Here is a 21,328-nt window from a genome sequence, read left to right on the forward strand (position 1 = left end):
GTTATTGTTACGAATTAGTCACATTGTTATGATCATTTCATATTCACAGGCCTTAAAAGCGTAAAAATTTTAAACTTTGCCATTTCCACCTGGTTACGTGGAAATAAATCCGAAATCTAAGTAGATGTTTCCTAGAGTTGTTTTGACATTTATTGAACAATCAGAGATAGTATTATTTTGTTTTGTTTTGTTTTTGTTACCGGTTTCAGTATTGAGACACTGTTCTTAAACGAGCACACTATTTGTTGAAACATATAGGAAAGCAGAACAAAAAGATACAAATGGTATATGAAATTTAATAAAGTCACTGGAAATATGTGAACTGCTTTAAAATTGTTCAGGAGTACAAATGTTTCACATTAAATTTTCACAAACTAACTCACTGTTCTCATTGCAATCTACACATTCTTCCTGATGGTTAATTTTAAGAAAACTACATGCTTACAGTTACCCCCCACCTCAGATCTGTAAATCTGTTAATGCTCTTGACTGTAATCATTTCAAGGATATGTGGCAATGGGGTATCATTTCCTATACTTTACCGTGAAATTATTTTTATCATGAACGTACATGTTTCAGAACCTAGGGTTGTCAAATGCATAACAACCTGAACATTATACATTTGTTTATAAAACTTTCACTTTCATTAGTACAACAGTTTGCACAAGGTTCCACACTGATCTCTCACCATTTAACATTCATAACATACATGACTAAACTACGTCCTGAGAAAGGCACTTACCTGATGACAATGGTAACAGATCCAGTTGAAGGCTGGAATATTTTCAACTAATGGATGAAACTCCTTAGCTGATAATAGGTCTTTCTTGGCCTGCAACATCCAGCGTCGAGCATTTGGTTGGTCAGGGGCGGGGAGAACAGGACAGGATGATCGACCAGCATGTATCCTTGTGTGCGCATGGTAGAAAGTGTTTTGTTGTTCTGTGTGTTGCTGTCTATATACCTCGCTTCTTCTGTTAACTCTTCTGCCAAGATCCTCATATACAGTACCGGTAAATGCATTCATTGCCTCATAGTCTCTTTTATTAGTGCTTACGCCCTCTAATGACTGCCCACGGTCCAACCTCAAAACAATTTCTCTGATGTATGTGAATACTCTAGTGCAATATTCCTCTTGTCCAATATTCCTGTCTGGATGCCATCTGAGCATAAGACGTCTTAAAATACGATGCCGTTCTTCAGTCGCTAGGTTCCACGCTTCACGTAGAAGATTTCTGATTTGGCTGCATGTGATATCAATGGGGAGAGAATCAACTGGTATGACATCTGAAGATATGAGCTCTTGCGACGTTGGGTCTTGTTTTCGTTCAAATTTGAATAGCGTATATGTATAGACTGTAATATGTTCTCTTTCGGGATATCCGATGTCAATCAGGTACTGCTTTCTTATTCCAAACATGCTAGGATCCGTGTGAGGACGAATAATGCGAACATAGATGTAAACAGGTTCAGCATTATCTGGCGAACGAATATCATCTTCAAGTTCATATGCTAAAGAATCATACTCATGTTTTTGGAACTCTGAAAAACCTTGCTCGAGGAATGCATGGAATTCTTTGGGAACGTATGTTCCAGGGCGAGGAAATATAGAGCGTGACAAATTTTGGGAACAGTTAAAGGGATCAATCTCCTGCTTATCAAGTGTCTCATCTATGCTTTTTATTCCCATGTAACAATTCAAAATAGCATACAACTCTAGACTCTTTGCCATGACTATACCAAGCGAGTGTTCAATGCAGCATGTGACCATTTTATGTATTCCATCTAGAACCATCTTATAAACTTGTTCGTCATTCATTTCCTTGTCACTGTCTGATTGAAAATACAGAGTGTATCGTACCGTGTTTTCGGCAGCTTTCTGATCAATGGACCAAGTTTCTTTCTCCTGTGACGATTGGATTATCGTGCCATTTAAAGCTAGATACGTGTACAGCCCTTTGACTTCTCTGACCTTTAAATATCGCAAATCATGTTCAATTTTCACTTCATCATCCCTTGTAAACTGTTCTTTCTTTCCATTTTGTATATGCTTAATGAGCCTCAGAATACCATGCACAAACTCGGCGGAGTGCAGAAAGTGTTCTATGCATTCGGCATGATTGCTGCTTTCCAATACAGTCATTTTCGACATATCAATCTCATTTTTTGCAATTTCTGTTAAAAGTTTAGGACGACAACGGTCTGGCAAGGCTTTTATTATTGGTCGCGGATTAGGCACTTCTATCTCAAGTTCAATGAACCCGATAAAGAAATCTAACTTACATTCCACCAGTCGTTTTTCAGCTGATTTCAGGTCCGATACTATTAAACTTCTGGCATCTTTGAGTACAAGGTCACGGTTAGGCAAATACAGAGTCCCAACATCTAGATCTTTTGCTTTATATGCCATAACTGCCAGTTGCTTCACGAGATTGGCAATAGCTTTCTTGACAATTCTTCGCTCATGAAGTAACAACTTTTCATTGGAACCCTTTTGTTGCTGATATAGTGCCTCCAAAACCGTGAAATAATGATTACATGTGACCTTTTTCTCAGCACCTAAATAACTGAAAAGGCCATGGTATTTCCCATAGTACACAGGTGCCCTATACAAATAGGGTTCAACAGCATCCTCTTCACTTAACTCTATAACGATGTTCCTGACAGGTAAAAGAATTCGGCTGTCTGGAATCAATACAAGAGGAGTATGCTTAAGTTTTTCTTTCATACCAGGATCCTCGTGCTTATGTTGGAGTAAGTGGCTATAAATCGACTCCAAAACATCTTTTAAAAAATCTGTGCTGAATGTTTCAGGAGTCTTTCCAGACAAGACTTTCTTCTGAGTATCACATATGTTTTGACAATGTAAAATCACCCTCTCAATTGGTGGCTTTGAGTATACTCCAAGTTTAGATGACAATTCTCTCCATTTCATTGATTCCTTGCATGCCCATGTCGGAAGCAGAGACATGCTTGTCCAGCATAACATTTCGAATGAAGCTGGAATGGATTTGGAAAAGCATGTTAGTCTCGTACAATCCGAATACTGTTTACATGTGGATACCAGTTCATTCGAGACAATATGTGCTGGGATAAACTTCACGTTTGCTATTCGTTCATATTCGCTTGTTTGAAATTTTAAACTTTCTGAATCAAGCAAATATTTAATAAGAATCATAGACATTTCCTGAACATCTTCAGTAACACAAATTGAACCTTTTCTGGCCACTTTTTCTGCGAACTCCACAAATAAGTTTCCGGTAACTTCCGTCCTCAGTCCTACAATTTTCATGAAACTGTTCCAGTTGATGGTATTAAAGGGTGCTGGCGGAAATTCACTTTCATCACACATGTGAGAAAACACTGCGTGAAAAGGATCATAAAAATTAGATGCACATTTCATACCCTTATTCGTTAAAATAAATGGAGTTGATTTCAAAACTGTTATTAATTTGCGCTGCTCTGCCGTTAATACCGTGTGAAGTTGTGATGTTTGCAGGAGTGTTTGACTCATGTACTCCAAATGTTCAATATGATGTTGGTTAGGCAGGGCATCAAATTTGGGTAGGATTTTTGAATGATATATATCTATGTTACTTGAATTTGCGCATCCTAGAAACGTGTGGAGCTGATCAAGTTCTGAATTCTGTCTAAGAAGGATGTGTCCTGTTGCCGCCGCCCATTCACCAATACCACCTGCTGGCATTCCGATGGGGATGACAAGCACATTTTCATTTCCATCAAGACTTGTAGCAGTCCCCTGTTGTGTGATATGCACAGGCAAAGCTTTGATACGATCACGTATCCACCATTCTTCCGCAACCTCTTTGAGTTTGCTCATATGCCTTGTGAGGTAAACAAGAAAAGAATTGCACTGTTGCATTGTGAGACCAGTACTTCTGATCTTCTCTTTGTGGAAATACAAGCAATTCAGAAGATCTAATGGTTTTCCATGAGATGCTACTAGGGAGTACAAAATCCCTGATAACGAGTCTAATCGACTTTCGTTAAATATACTCGTATCAATTCTGGGAAGATCCAGACACTGAAGAGCATTCCTAAGGTCTGATGTCGAGTCAAAGGAGAACATATCAACAACTGTAAACCCTTGGTTGATGGGCCTCAAAAGAAGGGTATCTTTATCATTTTGTTTTACTGGCAATAAACTCCATTCCTCTAGAATCTTTGCATTTCTCATCTGAGCATTTCGGTCACTATACTGTAATCCTGATTCTGTATACTTTACAGATATTTCATGAAAAAATTCCCAGAACCGGATAATCCAAAATTTGTTTGGGATCGTGTCTGATAACTTGCTGCAAATCATGTCTTTTCCGGCCTTGAATTGGTCAGGAGACAATGCTGACAGCAATAGTTTTTCGACTTTTGATACATCCAGCTCACATAAAACTCCACTGTCTTTGAATGTTTTAGACTGACAAGTCGAAACTAACTCTTGATGCAAAAATTTCTCAGAACAACACTGAAATAGGTTCCAGAATTTTGAGATAATCACTGGTTGGTTTGATAAATATAATCTTAAAAAGTCATCATTTGTAACAAGCAGAGGAAGCAAGTTAATTTCTTTACTAAAATTCTCCATTTTCTCAATATATTTTATCACTGTCCGTACATTGTCAACAGTACTAAAACTTGTGCTGGCGACTGGTACATTGATCTCCAATCTGCATTTATCCATTTCTGCTGAACTGTGAGACTTTAGAAAGTTTACAACAGCAGTGGGGTCTACTTCATCAACTTTAATTCCAGAATCTTCCATCGATTTCTTGATCTCAAATGGAAAATCAACAAGCTTCATTCCCAATTTTTTAAGGATGCCAGCTAAGTTAGGTATCAATTGATGAAAATAGGCGGGAAATGTGTGCCCTGATATTCGCAGGGCGGTCCAGTCTATATGTATCTTCATATCACCACTAGCTGACTGAATGTTACCCATTGATTCCAGCAGAACCGGAAAAACAGCTACCTTGTCCTCTATGATCAAACCATACAAGTATTGAACAACAGCCTTCCAGTCGTCATCTTTGGCCAAGTACAACAGAGGAAACTGGGCATGAAATGCATGTAATAATCTATACATTATATCGATGGACCTTGCGTTATTCCCTTCAAATATCTGCCGCTTCAAAAATAACAAAGCTGAAGCATACGCTGGTGATATAATAGCTTTAAAAATAGAATAGTTCCAGTCATGGCGATAGCCTTTATCTTCTTTCCACAGTGACCGTCTTGCTTCATGGTCTAAAGCGAAATGCCCATTTATGTGGCATGGTAATCCAGTTCTTGTTGGCAAAGGAAGAAAACAAAAGGCCCTGCCATTGTTACAATTTGACTCAATATGTTCTTTGCTGTATATTACATCACAAGGATATTTTTCGTTCTTGGGTTGTTCGATTAATTGTTGTATGTTTGGTATCATGACTGCTACGCCGCCTAAAGGAAGCTGTCCTAAATTTTTGTCTTTCAGTGCATGCACCACCGTTTCTGGAATACTGAATCCCTCATTGAATCCTATCCTCTGCACTATATAAAATGACTCAGATCTCTGTTTTCCATCCATCAAAGTCATTGTGTAGCCAACTTCCTTGGAAGAAAGTTTAGCAATACTTGTGCTGTCATGCTTGTACTGATCTGAAACCTCATGGACAACCTGAAAAAACTCGTCTCTCTTCCTCTTGTCCTCCTCTGACATTGTTACTTCCACTCTGAATTCTTCTACCAGTTCCCCTGAGGAAATATTTGACACAATTATCTTCGAGACATGTTTCACAAAAAGAAGTGCTTCAAAGTTTTCAGTACAGAACTTCTCTAATATATTATTGACTTCTTCCTCATTCACTTGCTTTGGTGATATCTGTATTGTCTCTGGAGATATCTTATTCCTTAGTGGGAAACGAAACATTGTTCCCACATTTGCATTAAATACATTTTCCTCTAAGTAACCTCTTAATACATCGGAATAATTTGTTCTTATTTTGCTGACCACGCACTGCACACCAGGGTTCTGTTCGTCAACTTTCGGTAAATATTGGCATGTAGGGTCAAACACACACAACATTTCCCCATGTTCAAGGTCAGGACCCTTTGTGAGAAATGATGGGGCATCTGTCAAGTGGTATACAGCATTGAATCCAACTCCATACTGGCCCGTTTTCAATGGGTCGTCGCGCTTGCTTCCGAGGCCCAGATGATGTATACCCTGTACGTCTGCCTGTGTAAAGGCACTATTGTTAAAAACACAGAGAGCTGGACCTTGTAGAGGTGCATACCTCTGATCAAATATCGCCCCACAATCATGCGTTCGGAAGTCCTTAATAAAATGTATCTCTGATGCCTGTGCATCGTCAGCATTTTGCAACAACTCTTTCAAAATGCCATCATCACAAGGATAAGCAGACAGAATTCCTCTAAGTCGGGTGACTAATTTTTCCTGTTGGCCAACTGGGATGAGACAAGTAAAGTCATCAAAGCATTTTCTTCTCCTTGTTGTCACGCCCAATGCAAGAGCAAGACTGGGAGAAATTTTGTCATTCACTATTTTGGTATCAGGACCAATCTCAAATTCACTGTCATCAAGACACAAAGAGCTTGTTTGTCTTAATATTCCGTCTGAATCTGGAGCTACAATGTCAACTAAGAGGGATTTATCAACCTCTGCATATTTAATAGCTTCATTATCCATTGCATCTTTTAGTGCGGATAGAAGTCCATGAATAAGGTCAATATCCTTAACTGATATTGGTATTGATCCCAACTGCCTCTTTATTTCTCCAAGGGCTTTCACAATATCTTCAAATTCTGCATGCTCTTTAACTCCTATTGCTTTCCACAAATGTTTATATTTTGCCAAGTCTGTATTCTGAAGACTGAAAAGAACCGGTGAACAGTTATGCTTCAAATAAAAGACAATTCTTGAAGCATCTATCATTTGATCCCCAACTAAGATGATGTCTTCTTTTGAAAACTCTTGGAAACATTCATTGCTGATGTCCTCTGAATTTGCACACTCTCTATCCAGAAATGAATATATGTCATGAACAATAACTTGACAATTGATTGCTGTATCTTTCGATGCTTTGTCTTTATATTCTTGTAAAACAGTCCTTAACTGATTAAACACTGTTTTGTATGGAACATCCCTCTTGTTTGATCCTTGCAATCCTAAATGTTTCTGTACATCAAGTAATCTGATACTCGACTCTGCGGCTGCAATAGACGTTTCATCTAAGATTAGCTTAACACAACCTACCAGTGTTTCAGTGCCTTGAGCAAAAAGATTTGCAGGTGAAGCTAGCCTGATTGCAATAGATGGATGACCACTTTGACAGGTTTTCATGCTTATATGTTTATCAATACTTCCTTTCCAGGAAAAGTGCCATCGAGAAGGCTTTTGAAGAACGGGCAAAAATGTGATATTTTGAAGATTTTGAAGATCATTATGGTTTTTCTGAAGCTTCCCGTGTATACTATAGGCACTACTGACATACTTCAATATCTTAGAGCAACGTTCAATTGCGCATTGTCCACAAGTCTGGTTCAACTTTACGACTGATTGGCACCTCTCTTCAAGGCAACTGAAAGGCAGACAATTATCCATCATGCCTAAATCTACGAGATGTGCAATGATACTGCCTAGCCTGAAAGTATTTTCCCCACGTGGAAATACCTCATCATCACAACTAAACAAATCACGTAGATTGCCAAGTGGACTAACCAATTCTGTGGGACATTTCAGATGACCGTTGGGTTCCGAGGGAATGCATTTTGTACTGGAAAGTGCTGCCCTCACTGCTTTGTTTTCAAACTCTAATGCATAAATAACAAGTTTGTCTCTGTTGTTGATATTTGTCTGTGAATGTCTCCAAAACTTGTTGTCAATATTACGGAGAAATACATTGAGGAAAAATTGTTCTTTGGACACAATTTTATTCTTCAGCTCAGTTGGGTAATAGGCTTCAAGATTTGTCATCACATGATCAGGCAATTCCATGACAACAGAGCTCTTTCGAGAATAAAAGGCAAGCAATGTTTCAAATGCTATTTCTCCTATCTTACTGTCGTTTCGGAGACTTGGATCCAAAAATATAGATTTTTCGAAGTTTTGCCAATGTAAGTCACGGTGAAATAATCTTGATTTAAGTTGTACTAATTTCATCAAGAAATGTTTTTTGATAGGAAGTTCAGTTTCTGGACATTCCAAAGGCCACAAGGAATAGTATTCATACTCCTTGGAAGGACCACTATCTCTAATTCCTTCAAGCAGATATATGTATGCATTAACCAACGCATCTTGGATTAAAGCCTTATTCCAGCTACTGCATTGAACCTTTTTGTCGTCTTCAGTCGATACCATCAACTGCCGACGATCAGATGTCACAGAAAAACATCCATTGATGTGTACTGGTAAACTGCAAGAAATGGGAAGAGGCAAGAAACAGAACAAATGACCACTTTTGTAAAATCCTAATGGTAAATCCTTCAGGAGCATTGGACATAATCGCTTGGCTCGCATTTCAAATGGCACAGCAACGGCACTGAGAGGAAGAGCCCCTATAATGTTTCTAAATGATTTAGCAACTGACTGATCTGTTCCAGTAGCCCACGAAATAAGCCAAGACACACTTATTGACAAACCAGCATCGTTTTTCAGCTGTGGCAGAATAGATCCGGCATAATCCTCTAATTTCTCCGAAATGGTAATATTTTGCAACCTTTTCAGTGGATGAGATCTTAACTCATTATCGGATTTCAGTCTTGATGCCTGTGACAGTATAGTTTCTTTAAGTGAATATTGTGGTTGACCTTGAAAATGTTCCTTGGTCATGGAAAACATTACTTTAGCTTCTTTGGGATCATTTCTGTCTGCAGGTAGATGGAATATTTTTATCTCCTGGATGTGTTGAGTGAACAGCATCAAATTTCCAGCGGCTTTGATTGTTATATGCAAGAGGTCTAGACATTCTTCCTTTGAATAGTACTTGTCACATATTTTACTACTTTGAGCTTGGAAGGCTGTTCGAAGCGGGAAGCGAAAAAGAGTGCCCTGATAACTGCAGGATATATCACATCCGAAGACACCATGGAAGGGCTTAAATTGATTTTTTAGCCGTTTCATCATTCTCCGATTTTTCATCTTTCCAAAGTCAATTTTTATACCAGGACTAGATCCTGGTAAGGCTTTTCCAAGGTGAGATTTGTCTGGATCAAAAATGACAATATTGCTACCACTGATGAAACTTGGAACGTCAGTTAGATTATACACTGAACAAAATCCTAAACCAAACTTTCCAATCTTTTCAAGCTCGTCTTTTTTTGTTGCTGCATTTAACTTTGTGATGTTCTTAAAGTCTTCTGTTTGAAACCGTGCATCGTTGAATGCCCATATAGCCGGCCCTTGACATTTTGCCATACCTTCGTCTAAAAGGTTTGTCCTAGCATCGTCATTTTCTCTTTCGTCATAAAGAAAATATACGCACTTTGCTCCTGCATCATCTGCATTCTGTACTATCTCTTTCGGAACGGAAAAACCGTCTTGGTATCCCTCCTTTATAATACGATGCAATCTCGTTGTGAGTGGTTCTTCCTGACCCCATTCCTCCATGGCAAGTTCCTCAGTATCTGAAAGAAGTTGTTGTGTAAGAGATTTGACACCCAACTCTTCAGCAGTCATATTTGACACGTCTTCGTGAACATAATAAATATCTTCTTCTTCTTCCTCAGAAGTCATATCTCGAAGCCACTGTGCATTGCAATAAGTGCATTCTGGTCCTGTTTTCATTACTAATGTTGACTCCTTTGTACAGTGAACAGGGAACAGAATCTCGTGCATACGCTCTTTTATTTTACTCTTTTCCTGTCTCAGTCTGTTAAGAATGCTGATTAATATTGATATATCTCTCTTTACATCATCACATGAACGTTGCAATAATTCATGCTTTTCTTTGATTACGATCTGCATCCTTAGAAGAACATCAACATTCTGTTCTTTGCTGCAACCTAGCTTTAGAAAGAAAGACTGAAGGCCTTTAAACTCCTCTGGAAGTTTATACAAATAAGGAGTAAGGTCTAGGTCATTCCTTTTTGATTCAAGATAAATCTCTCGTGAAGGACAAAATCCGTCTCCTCTCCAAATACAGCCTTTTTGAAGAAGGGTCACAAAGTTCGAATCAGCCAATAAGGTCTGCATGCTGTAAGTTGTGAGCTTCTGATAAATTCCGTGTATGACTGGCATGAACTCTGGTTTGTGACTGCTGTCGTACATGTCTATCAACATTCCCAATTGTTCTACAACTTTGTCACTGGGCGGATCTTGGTTCCATCCAAATTCTTTCGCCAACTCTTTACTCTGGCTGTCAATCAACGGCATTGTTGAGCCAACTAGTCCGGAAAATTTTAGAAGTCGTAATTCATATGGTTTACTCAGCATATGTTGTTGTTGGAACCATGCCAGTACACTTGGAAAGCTTCGATCTTTTGTTTCTGCATGTGGCATACACCTCATGTCCATTAACATTTTCTTTAGGGTATGTTCGTGCACATTAGCATTTAGGACAGCAGGTTTCTCCTCTAAAACCTCCAGAAACCGGTGTGCTTTCCTATGTATTACATCTCTCTCTTTTCCTTTTTCACACAGGTTTTCGATAACCCGAGCTGTTTCATACAACTCTGTGGCTGTCAGATTAATGTATGTCTTTAAACCCAGCTTCTTTAAGGCCTCAATGTCCGCATTTGTTTGGAAACAGTTCTTTGATGGAAAGCGGTCTTCGCCTTTAAAGAGTTTGCGCAACCGAGAATCCATTGGATCAAAGAGATCGGCCGGTGTACAAACATTGTGTGTGATGTTTGAATCGAGAAAAGAAACTCTACTTGCTAAGTTCAGAATATTTCTGGCATGCTCAAACTCTCCAATATACTGTATAAAGTATTGCATAAATTTTTGTTTGTCAGAAAAACTGTAGAATGAGCCTTGCATCATTCGCAAAGTCTCAATGACCAAACTTTTCTTATCCAACTCTGCTGCTCCCAGTGCACAACATAAACGGCATTCGTCATAACTTGCAGTGATTACAGGTTTAGGGAACTTTACTGGAAAGTCCACAACTCTGGTGACATTTGTATTCTCTTGAACAGATACTGCCCTACCATCTGACCCACTCTCCGTAAATAGCTTAAGACACCTCACAAAGTTTTTGCTATTCGAAGTCCAGGATGTACAACCCGCCAGAAAACAGACAAATTCATTCCTTGCGTTCTTTTCGCAGGATCTATTGAATTCAGAAATTAGTTTTTCCTTGTCAGGAAAAAGGTACAATTTGTCTAAAAGTTGAATTACTCCATCAAGTGTGGAATAATGGATATACTGTAATATCTGCGACCTCTGAAGCCACTCGGGTAGGGAGGGAAGTACTTTGATGGATAAAAGTTCCAAGCATTTGTAGACTTCTTCATGAAGGCTTCGCACATTCTGTATCTGTTTCACGATCAGCAAGTCGGTAAGTTGGTACAATTCCATTTCTTGAATATTAGACCAGGATCCAGACTGTAACAAAGGAATCAGTGGCATATGTTGAAAGTGGTTAACGTCATATTTATGTGAGAAAATATGCTCCCATACCTTTTGGATCCAGTTGCCAGTCAAAACAGAAAATCCTCTTACTATTCTCGGATAGGTCAGACCAAGGTGCTCTTGAACTGTATTCGCCAGCATAGCCCGAAATGTTGCAGCTTCCATGAGATGTATCTGGTATAATCCTTGAAATAAAACGAAGTTACGAGGTCTTACAACAATGATAGCTTAATAAATGATGAATCACGTTCATGAAATGAGATATCAAAAGAAAAGGTGCTTTCACTTACAAGAATATTGTACCATTTTGTGAAAACTAACAATATAGCTTTTCAAGTTTCAAATTTTAATGAATATTTCAAATCATTATTTTTGTAACTGGTCAAAACTTTCTTAAAAACAAGGTTTCAAATCTTAATGATATCAATATGCACCCAATATTTTTACATCTGATGTTGCACCGATGAAACCACCATCGTTAAAGACTTAAAATACCTACGGTGAACAATGATTACAATAAATGTCAACTGAATGATATTCAACAATGTAAAATATCATATGGGACCTCGTGGTCATGTAATATAAATAGTTATTGTTCGTTATTCCCAATCAAGCTGGGTACTTGCTTGAGCATAGTACCAAGCTGGCAAGAATCGATGATTAATTTAGAATGGACTGATATTATAGTGACAATGCTTGATCTTTTAATGCTGCTGATCATAAAATACTGAATGTAATTCATATCATTTGCTAATGAGGTAACGAAAGTGAAGATATTTATTAAACACAAATTGTATCTTTACCTTGTTTGACCATAGAACGCATGTGCTTCTGGAGCCATTGATTTTGGTGTGATTGGAAGACAAACTTTTTATCTAATCCTGGGAAGAGTTCTAGTTCCTCCTCGTTGCAAAAGAACACCTGGTCCGATGTCCTCTGTCTAGAAACAAAAGTAAGGAAGGATCCATCTTGCAGTGGGAGTAGTTCTATGCCTTCCAGGATCTTATAGGGACAGTCGGTTGTAAGAAACTCGAGAATATTTAGTTTTTCCTCACCTGACAAGGACTTATACCGTGAATCCTGTTTCAACACAGCAGCAAAACTTTGTGAATTCATATCCTTTAGACATTTGTTTAACTTTGAGAATGACTCAAAAACATGCAATGGAACATTCACATATCGTTTGTCATACATTTGTAAAACTTTCACCAGGGTAGACTTCACCGTCAGTGGTAAGTTGGCGTAATTACGAAATGTGGCGAAGAAAGCTTCGGCGCAGCTAATCCAACTCTTCTCTCCAGATTTGCTGACAGTCATTAAAGTGGGTCTCGAAATAATTCTCCCAAACAGACTTGGAAGTATTGCTTTCCATTCATCGACAACCTTATCAGCTCTTGGAATAGTTGCATATACACACTGAACAACATCATCTGGATTTCCCTTTCTCACAGCGTGGTTAATCATCTCTATCAAAAGAATTTCATATGCATCTGGCAGTACCTCTTTCAGGAGCTTTTCATTCCACACCAATGATTTGTCTCTGTGTAGATGCATCACATCTTGCTCAGCTGAAGGCCATTTAATGTGGCGTCTGTTCTGGCTCAAGGCAAAATAGCCGTTTACATGCACCGGCAATCCTGTCATACTTTGGGTCTTCTGAGGCAGTGGCAGGAAGCAATATACATGACCTTTGAACTCTGAACAATGTTGACCAATTGGGGCAGCCACACCAACAAGAGGCATGTATCCAAGAGAATCATCCTGAATAAGTGCCCTAAGTTCTTCAGACATACTTCCTCCCTTGTAGTAATTAACCACCTTCCATTCATTATTCATTTCCTCCACGACATTGTCTCCATCAAACAATTTTGTGCAAAAGGACAGGTGATATCTACTGTCTATCGAGTTTTGTGGAATAGACCTGTTCAAATTTCTAATTTCCTTCAGAAAAGTTTTCCTGAAATCTCTAACTTCATCTACATTTTTCACGATTTCTACAGTAAATAGCAAATTGATTATGTTTGTATCACTCTTCTTCTCATGCAAAGAAACTTTCGTCAAATGCTTCAGGAAGACCAAAATGCTTGAGGCTTCAGTTCGAAATGACATGAAAAGATCCATCACCTTTTCTTTATTGTACACTGCATCTGACAGATTTGAAGATTCAGATCTCAAAGGAAACCAAAATAAAGTTCCATCGTATCTCCCAGTCTTTAGAATCTCACTGGAAACACCAAATGTTCCATTAAGGGCCAGGAAAAAATCTTGTATGTTCAACTTCTTCCATGTCTGCAACTTGGAGAGTTGAACTGTTAGACATACATGGTCAGCCTTTCTGTGGGGATCCATAAACAGAATTCTATCACCACTCAACACTACGGGGTGATCTGGAACGAGGCAGATATAACTTTAGTGTAAGAATAAAGCCAGCGGTACCAAACACGCCCACCGCGTATTTAATGAGTCTATACATTGGTATTAGCAGAGATAGCTGACTCTGATCACCACTGACAGAGGAGTCACAGTGACCTTGATCTAAAACATTAAACCATATTATCAAGAGGTTTGAATTGTATCTTCATTTGGACAATGGCGACCTTCATTACTTTTCAGCCTAATTCAACATCTGTAGCGTACATCCATCCTATATTAACAACCCCCTTTAATTCTTATGCTATTTTCTTGTCTCTAATGTGCGGCATTGACAGTTACCCTGGATGTTTTGTTCTTTTTCTTACCTTACATGGGATTCTTTCTTGTACCATATGAAACTCAAACTCTGCCTTTTCTTACATGGGTCTCCTGACCATAGATGTTGACCTTTCAGCTCCACACTTTATAGGTGCCTTTATTCCCCCATATGTAAGATTTCCCAAACATGTGAGTGAAAGAATTTAATCCAACTTTGCATTTGAATTTTGTCCAACTTAAAAGTTACTGTGCGTAAACCATATTTGTTCAAGTTAAATTGACCTTTACATCTGATCTTATGACCTCAGAGGAATATACTTTTTTTCCACGCATGTACAAGCTATCAACAAAGTTTGGTTAAGATATGTGGTTGATAACTAACGGTATAGCATTGAAAGCAAGACGAGAGGACGGTCGGATTGACTGATAGATGGACAACATAGATAGACTTATAAAGCTCACAAAAGTAATGAAATTATTAATTTTCCTAAACTGTTCAATGCCACCTTTAATTAGATTATCCACTAATATATATATATATATATATATATATATATATATATATATATATATATATATATATATATATATTATTGTTGTTGTTGTTGTAGGGTTTAATGCCATTTTTCAGCACATGATAGGCTATACGTGGCGGCCAGTATTAATGGTGGAGGAAGAACCCGGGAAATCCCCAGAAAGAACCACCGACCCTCGAGAAGCTACTGGCAAGATTTCTCACATACGCACATTAGCTGAATCCGAGACTCGAACCCACACAGACAGAGGTGAGATGGCAGTGATCCATAACGGAGAGCGCTTTAGACCACTCGGCTACTCGAGGCCCCTTCCACACCCACCCACCCAACCCACCCACCCACAATTTGCTAAATCAATCAGTCAGTTGTTAATGATAAAAATCCCATACCTACTTTCAAAGAATCATCCTTACCCAGAACATCTACTAGTATTACAACAGTTAGATACTCCAAGAATAACACTTAGGTGATGTATGTTTTACTTTCATAAACCGCTTGATTTTATGCACTGTCAAACACTTTGACGGATAAAAAGAATTGGGCTCATTATGTAAAAGCCATCCGAAAGTGACAAATACTTTGTTTTCCTGATAACATATAAATGTCCACGCCTTAGGGAAATTAATAAACATATGTGTGACTACCTAAACACACAAAGATATCGATTATAATATATTACTTTAACACCAGAAACGGACGCAACTTAAAATTTAAGCGCATGAGATCACGACAACAGAACAAAGTGGACATGAAGTCCTCATGCTAATAATTCCTGCCAAGTTTCAATAGTATCTTCCATGATTCTGGGCATATCATCATACGATCGGGGACTAGTTGCACACACACACATACACACACACACAGATACATGCATTCAACATGGAAAAGGGACAAGATGTTCAATTCCACAACGATATGTGTCTGTAGGATCAAGTGCCAATAATTTTTGCCAAGCTTAAGCAATTCATCAAAAGCTCTGTCACTTGTTACACACAAAAGCAGTATCATGTACAACATAGCCATTCTACTAAAGCAGAACTTAATTCTGAAAACGTGCACACCACAGCATGATAAAAATAATATATGTACATGTGGACCTCATGTGAATAATATCTAGCCAAATTTTACGGCAACTCATCAAACTCTATTGTAACTGTTGTACACTAAATATAATATATAACATATACTTCGAAAAACCAAAACCAAATGACAGTGACAAAATACATCTGAGGCTGATGACAAAATGACATGGGTTATGCTTATTACGTTTAAATAGTGACTGCCAGCTAACCAAATGTTGTACAGCTCGTTTTGCACGCAATTCGTGTCACTTATGGTATATATCATTGACATCATTAAGGGGCATAACTCTGGAAACACTTTTCCGAACAAGCTGACTGCACGATTACCCCATGTCGATAAAATCATACAAGTTTCAATACAGTCTTTTTGAACATGCAGAAATGAACTGAGGAACATACGTTACGTACAACCATATGCACCCAAAAAACAGACATGCATACGCTGTATGCCTCTTATGTAACAAAAACAATAACAACAAAACACAACAGCGGTTAATTCGTCACTTTTCAAAGAAAATATCGCGAGTATCTCGTTATACACAATCTGATAGACAAGCATGGATATGTTAGTCTCCATGCCTGATTTTCCTCCTACATATCAGATAAAAAATTGTTCCCATTGTATCGTAAGAACTACACTGGGGGAATTAATTTGTTTGATGGAAACAGAAGAAGCAGGATGGAAGACATGAATGAGTTCGAAACGCATGGAATTATGCTGTTTAGTGAGGATTTTTATCCTATGCTGACAAACCGCATTACCTGTGATGTGGAAAACAGATTTGAATCCCAATCCGAATCGTCCTACTTTGAGTGGATCATCTTCCTTCACACTGCTGTATATCATTTTTATTCCCCTCCAGTCTGATTCGGTGAAGGTAGCATCATTAAAGAAGCAAAGAGCAGGTCCCTGAATTATTAATAATAATAATAATAATAATAATAATAATAATTCTACTACTACTAATAATAGTGATAATAATGATTGTCATTATTATTATTATCATCATCATCATCATCATTAGTATTGCTATTATTATTATTATTATTATTACTATTATTATTTATGTTGCACCTGCTGCTCTTGTTATTATTTTTATTATTAAAAAAAAGAAGCAAAATAGGAAGGAAATAAACATGCAAACTCTCCGGTAAGTTCCCAAAATAATAAAAGTTATTAAGTTTATAATCTGACAAAAAAACAACATTTTCAATAGTGAATTAGTGCTCACCTGCGTAAATCGATAATAGATCATATGATGCAAAGAGCATGTGTGTAATCTGGAGTATTGAACATGTTCCCTTTTTATATTAAGTAATTACGGTACTTTAAGCACAAATGAAAATGTGTTACCTATTTGAGTTCTGTCTTCATGAAACATGGAAGCATGTTTTTATCATCTTATGTTAGATAAGAAAATTATACAGTCATTGAAAAGAACTCATATTCCATTATTACTTTACGATACAAATATAAGCTTCTATGTATTTTAGAATTTCTAAAACTGACCCTCAGAAACTTCCGAATGCTGCTCCTACTTTCCTCTGGCATATTGAAACTTCTGTCATCATAGAGGATCTTGACCTCACTTGCTCCAGCATCCTCAGCATTCTGAAGTAGTTCCTGAAAGTTGTAAGAATCGTTAATCGGTGTCGAAACTTTGAAGAAGAAAATGTGTGTGTGTGTGTGTGTGACGTCATCCCAAGAATGTCTATTGTTATATAGACCGCTTTATGTATTGAAACTATTGCATTTACTGAATATTCATGATATTTGCGTCTAATAACCGATTACAATAATGAAACATTGTTCATTTATTTCGAATTACATACAAATGCAAACTTCTGTGATTATGATGTTACGACTCTATGGTCTTAAAGTAAGTAAAAAGAAAGAGAGAAAACGAACAAGTTTAGCAAAATTCAACTGATAAAATCCATCTGGGGTTACACATGATGAAATTTATTTTGCTCTCCCTGTGAGTGGAATTTGCCAGGAGCCTTTCAAAAGATAAAACTTAGTGACATATTTTGCATTTCTAATATTTTAATGCAGTCATCGATTATTGGCATTAATCTTTTGGTGACAGTGTTCACCTTTCTAAAGTCAGTAGACATATGGAGAGTATTATCTTGTTTCGGAACAAGAATATATGGTGATTGTTGTTGTTGTTGTTGTTGTAGGGTTTAACGCCAGTTTTCGGCACAAGATAGGCTATACATGGCGGCCAGCATAATTGGTGGAGGAAAAACCCTGGAAAACCCCGGGAAGAACCACCGACCCATGAGAAGCTACTGGCAGGCTTTCTCACGTACCCACGTTAGCTGAGCCTGAGACTCGAACTAACGCAGACAGAAGTGAGATGGCAGTGATACTTAACGGTGAGCGCTTTAGACCACTTGACCACTCGGCCACCCGGGGCCCCAATACAATGGTTCCATACAATCATTCTCCAGGAGATACTGAATTTCTTTTCTCAAACATTCCTAATTGACCGGATTCATCATGTACGGCTGCTGTTTCACAGGTGCAGAATCTACAATTTCACCATTTTGGTAGATTTTATTTGTTGGTTATTTTAAATCTGGAAACAGGTGCTAATATTCACATACTAGCTGTTTTAGTTCATTCATTCATTCTGGCTGCTGATGTGAAGGTTTCCGGTCCCGATTATTCAACATTTCCGAATTCCGAAGATTGGATAAATGCATGTCAATACAGTCCGTCTATAATCCATCATGGTGTAATAGACCTGGGGCTCAAAAGCTGTAATAGGATGGATGGGAAGGGTGGTTTTTCTATGTCATAAATTTAACATGTTGTTCATGTCAATGAACATATAAACTGCTGAAAGAATGAATTTAAACACTGTAATGTATCAGAAGTGTATAGATCGCGACTTACCTTGATATCTGTATTAAACCGTTCATGTTTATGTCAACTGTGATTGCCGGTCATGTGGTAACATGCGTCATGAAATTCAACCTCGCACATCGTTAAATACTCACAAAATCTTCTGGAATCTTATTTCATATGAATTTGTCACACCAAAAAATATGTTTATCACCCTTAAATTCCCATGACAACTCATCATTTGAATAGCACTATGCTCTATGACTCCAACAACTGACATCACGAAAATACGTCTGCAGGCAAGATGGCCGACTCTACATCACATGACCGGTTCCACACAGTAAAATTGTCAAGTGCACATTTTTTAAAATTAAATTTCACTTGTTGATTGTAAATGCTGGCCTTCTTTTATACTAGAATAAGTATGTTTTGAATATTTAATGCGTATTCTTCGTTTTTATGCTGGTCAATATATTTTCAATGTTATCAGCGTTCATCGGTATTTGTGTACTCTTCACCCAAGCTTAACTGTCTTGGTTACGATTTCAAGTACGTTGACGTTTGACGGACACGACAAAATACGTAATGTTTATATATTTGCTAATGACAAGTGATGATAGTTAAACTGTATATAAAACTCAGTTTGTGTCGCTGGTTGTAGAGTATCTGTTCGGCACCACCAGATCTGTTCTGCGTCCCGGACAAGCAATGAGGTGGCGCTCACCAGATAATATGTACTTTTGAGAGAGTGACGTATGTAAGGTGAAGTAGTTCGCATTTAAAACATGCACAGTGGAGAGAATGTTTGCATACCTCTATGCTACATTAATGTAATGTGGATGATATTTCTTTTGGATATTGTACTTTTGGAAATTTTACATGATTTAAGCACACTGCTAACTAAAATGACTGCTCCCTTGTGTTAAAAAATCAGTCTGAATTAGTCTAAAGTACACTATACATAGCAGCTATTAAAATAGGGAAAATGAATTTTGCCAGACTAGACAATACCAGCTTCTGAAAGTGCAATGAATGAATTACCAAATATATAAAATGTAAAAAAAGTTATCGGCTCTTTTTTATACAATTGACCTCTGAAGTTCAGGAAGTGAAAATGACCAAGTAGAGCTAGCACTTTTTTGAAAGATGCACATTTGAAGTAAGGCCAAGCTGTATACTCTATAACCCATAGTACACACATCAATCATACACCAAAATAAAGGGAATTAAAGGTTCTTTGCATTATACCTAAGATATACAAGGTCTTTTTTAAATAGCCAGTATAACCAGTGAGGAAAGCCGGGGACATTCTTTTTCTTTAAATTCCTAAGCCTATGCAAAATGCGAAACTGTATAGCGCCACCTGATTGGTTATGTTCACATCACATGACCACTTTCCAAAGAGTATAAATAGGAGTGAAATTTGAAATATAGACCAAACATGGCAAGATTTTTGGAACTCCTCCACAAAAGGGAAAAATCACCATGAAACCCAAAAAAAAACGTAGATAGGAACATACAGCTACCTAAGGGTACCTATTTAGAACAGAAAACCATAAACAGGATAATAACTGGAAAAACTAAACTAGCAAGCAGTTTTGGAAGGTTTATAGAACCCAAACCAGCAACCATTAACTGCTTTAACTGCCACACCACCGAAGATCTACACCACGTATTCAATATATGCCCAAAATATCAACTCGCTCGGAAAATATTTATCAAAAACCAAAAAGAGATTGGATTACCACACACATACCCAGAGTTACTTATGGACTCTAATAAAAATAAACAATCAGCATATAAAAATATAAATCAATTCATAGACTCAGCAGGAACAAAATATAATTGCTATCCCCACAAAACCAAAAGACCCAGTAACTAGCTAAATAAATGTAGAAGCCACCACATAAAAAACCATAACATATCATTCAATTTTATAAAAGTATTAATAAATAATTCACTTACGAAGCACCTATAAAAAACTAAGGAAACCGCAAAATCGGATGCCCTAGATGTCCTTAACGAACCGAGTAATCAGCTAGGATTCCTGTCCTAGATGTCCTTAACGAACCGTGTAATCGGCTAGGACTCCGGTCTCTTGCTAAATAAAGTATAAATAACATTCAATCTCTAAAAACATCAATTAATAAATAACTTAAAGAGGTAATATCTAAAAACTTATAAATAACATAACGTATGAAACACACCCAAAAAACCTCGACTAGTAATACCATAATAATCTTGAAAATCTCTCTTCATACATGATATCTACTAAGAACCTCTATAAACAGCATAGAACATACCCCCTCCTTTTAGAACATTTTGAAGAGAAAAAAAAAAATCTCAAAAAATAAAATAAAAAAACAAATCTCGAAAAAAAAAAAAAAAAAAAAGGCAAATGCAACAAGAAACCAGCGATGTAAAGCAAGCAGGACCGTTCCCGAGCTCTCCTTCCCACTAATGACAGCCAACCATTCAACTGTAGGGACCTTTATGGACCCACAGATTGAGGCCAAACTATCAGGGTTCCTTGAATCCATAAAAAGCCTGGGGGAGGTGGCACCATCCCTTCCCCAGG

The 21,328-nt window shown here is 37.6% G+C and overlaps 1 protein-coding gene across 1 annotated transcript in view; it reads right to left on the reverse strand.

Annotated features, from left to right (window-relative positions):
• The window catches only part of LOC149783315 (sacsin-like), a 54,249-nt gene that overhangs the window by 16,636 nt on the left and 16,285 nt on the right, over positions 1 to 21,328 (reverse strand). The window contains exons 4-7 of the mRNA XM_089933365.1: positions 17,407 to 17,520; positions 16,659 to 16,806; positions 12,391 to 13,974; positions 743 to 11,772 (exon numbers count right to left, since the gene is read on the reverse strand). Coding sequence (XP_089789491.1) covers positions 743 to 11,772; positions 12,391 to 13,974; positions 16,659 to 16,806; positions 17,407 to 17,520 — 12,876 coding nt within the window. The remainder of the gene's footprint in view (positions 1 to 742; positions 11,773 to 12,390; positions 13,975 to 16,658; positions 16,807 to 17,406; positions 17,521 to 21,328) is intronic.

This window comes from Sinohyriopsis cumingii, chromosome 14 (genome assembly GCF_028554795.1).
Source record: "Sinohyriopsis cumingii isolate HCF-2022 chromosome 14, ASM2855479v2, whole genome shotgun sequence".
In the NCBI taxonomy this organism is placed as follows: Eukaryota; Metazoa; Mollusca; class Bivalvia; order Unionida; family Unionidae; genus Sinohyriopsis; species Sinohyriopsis cumingii.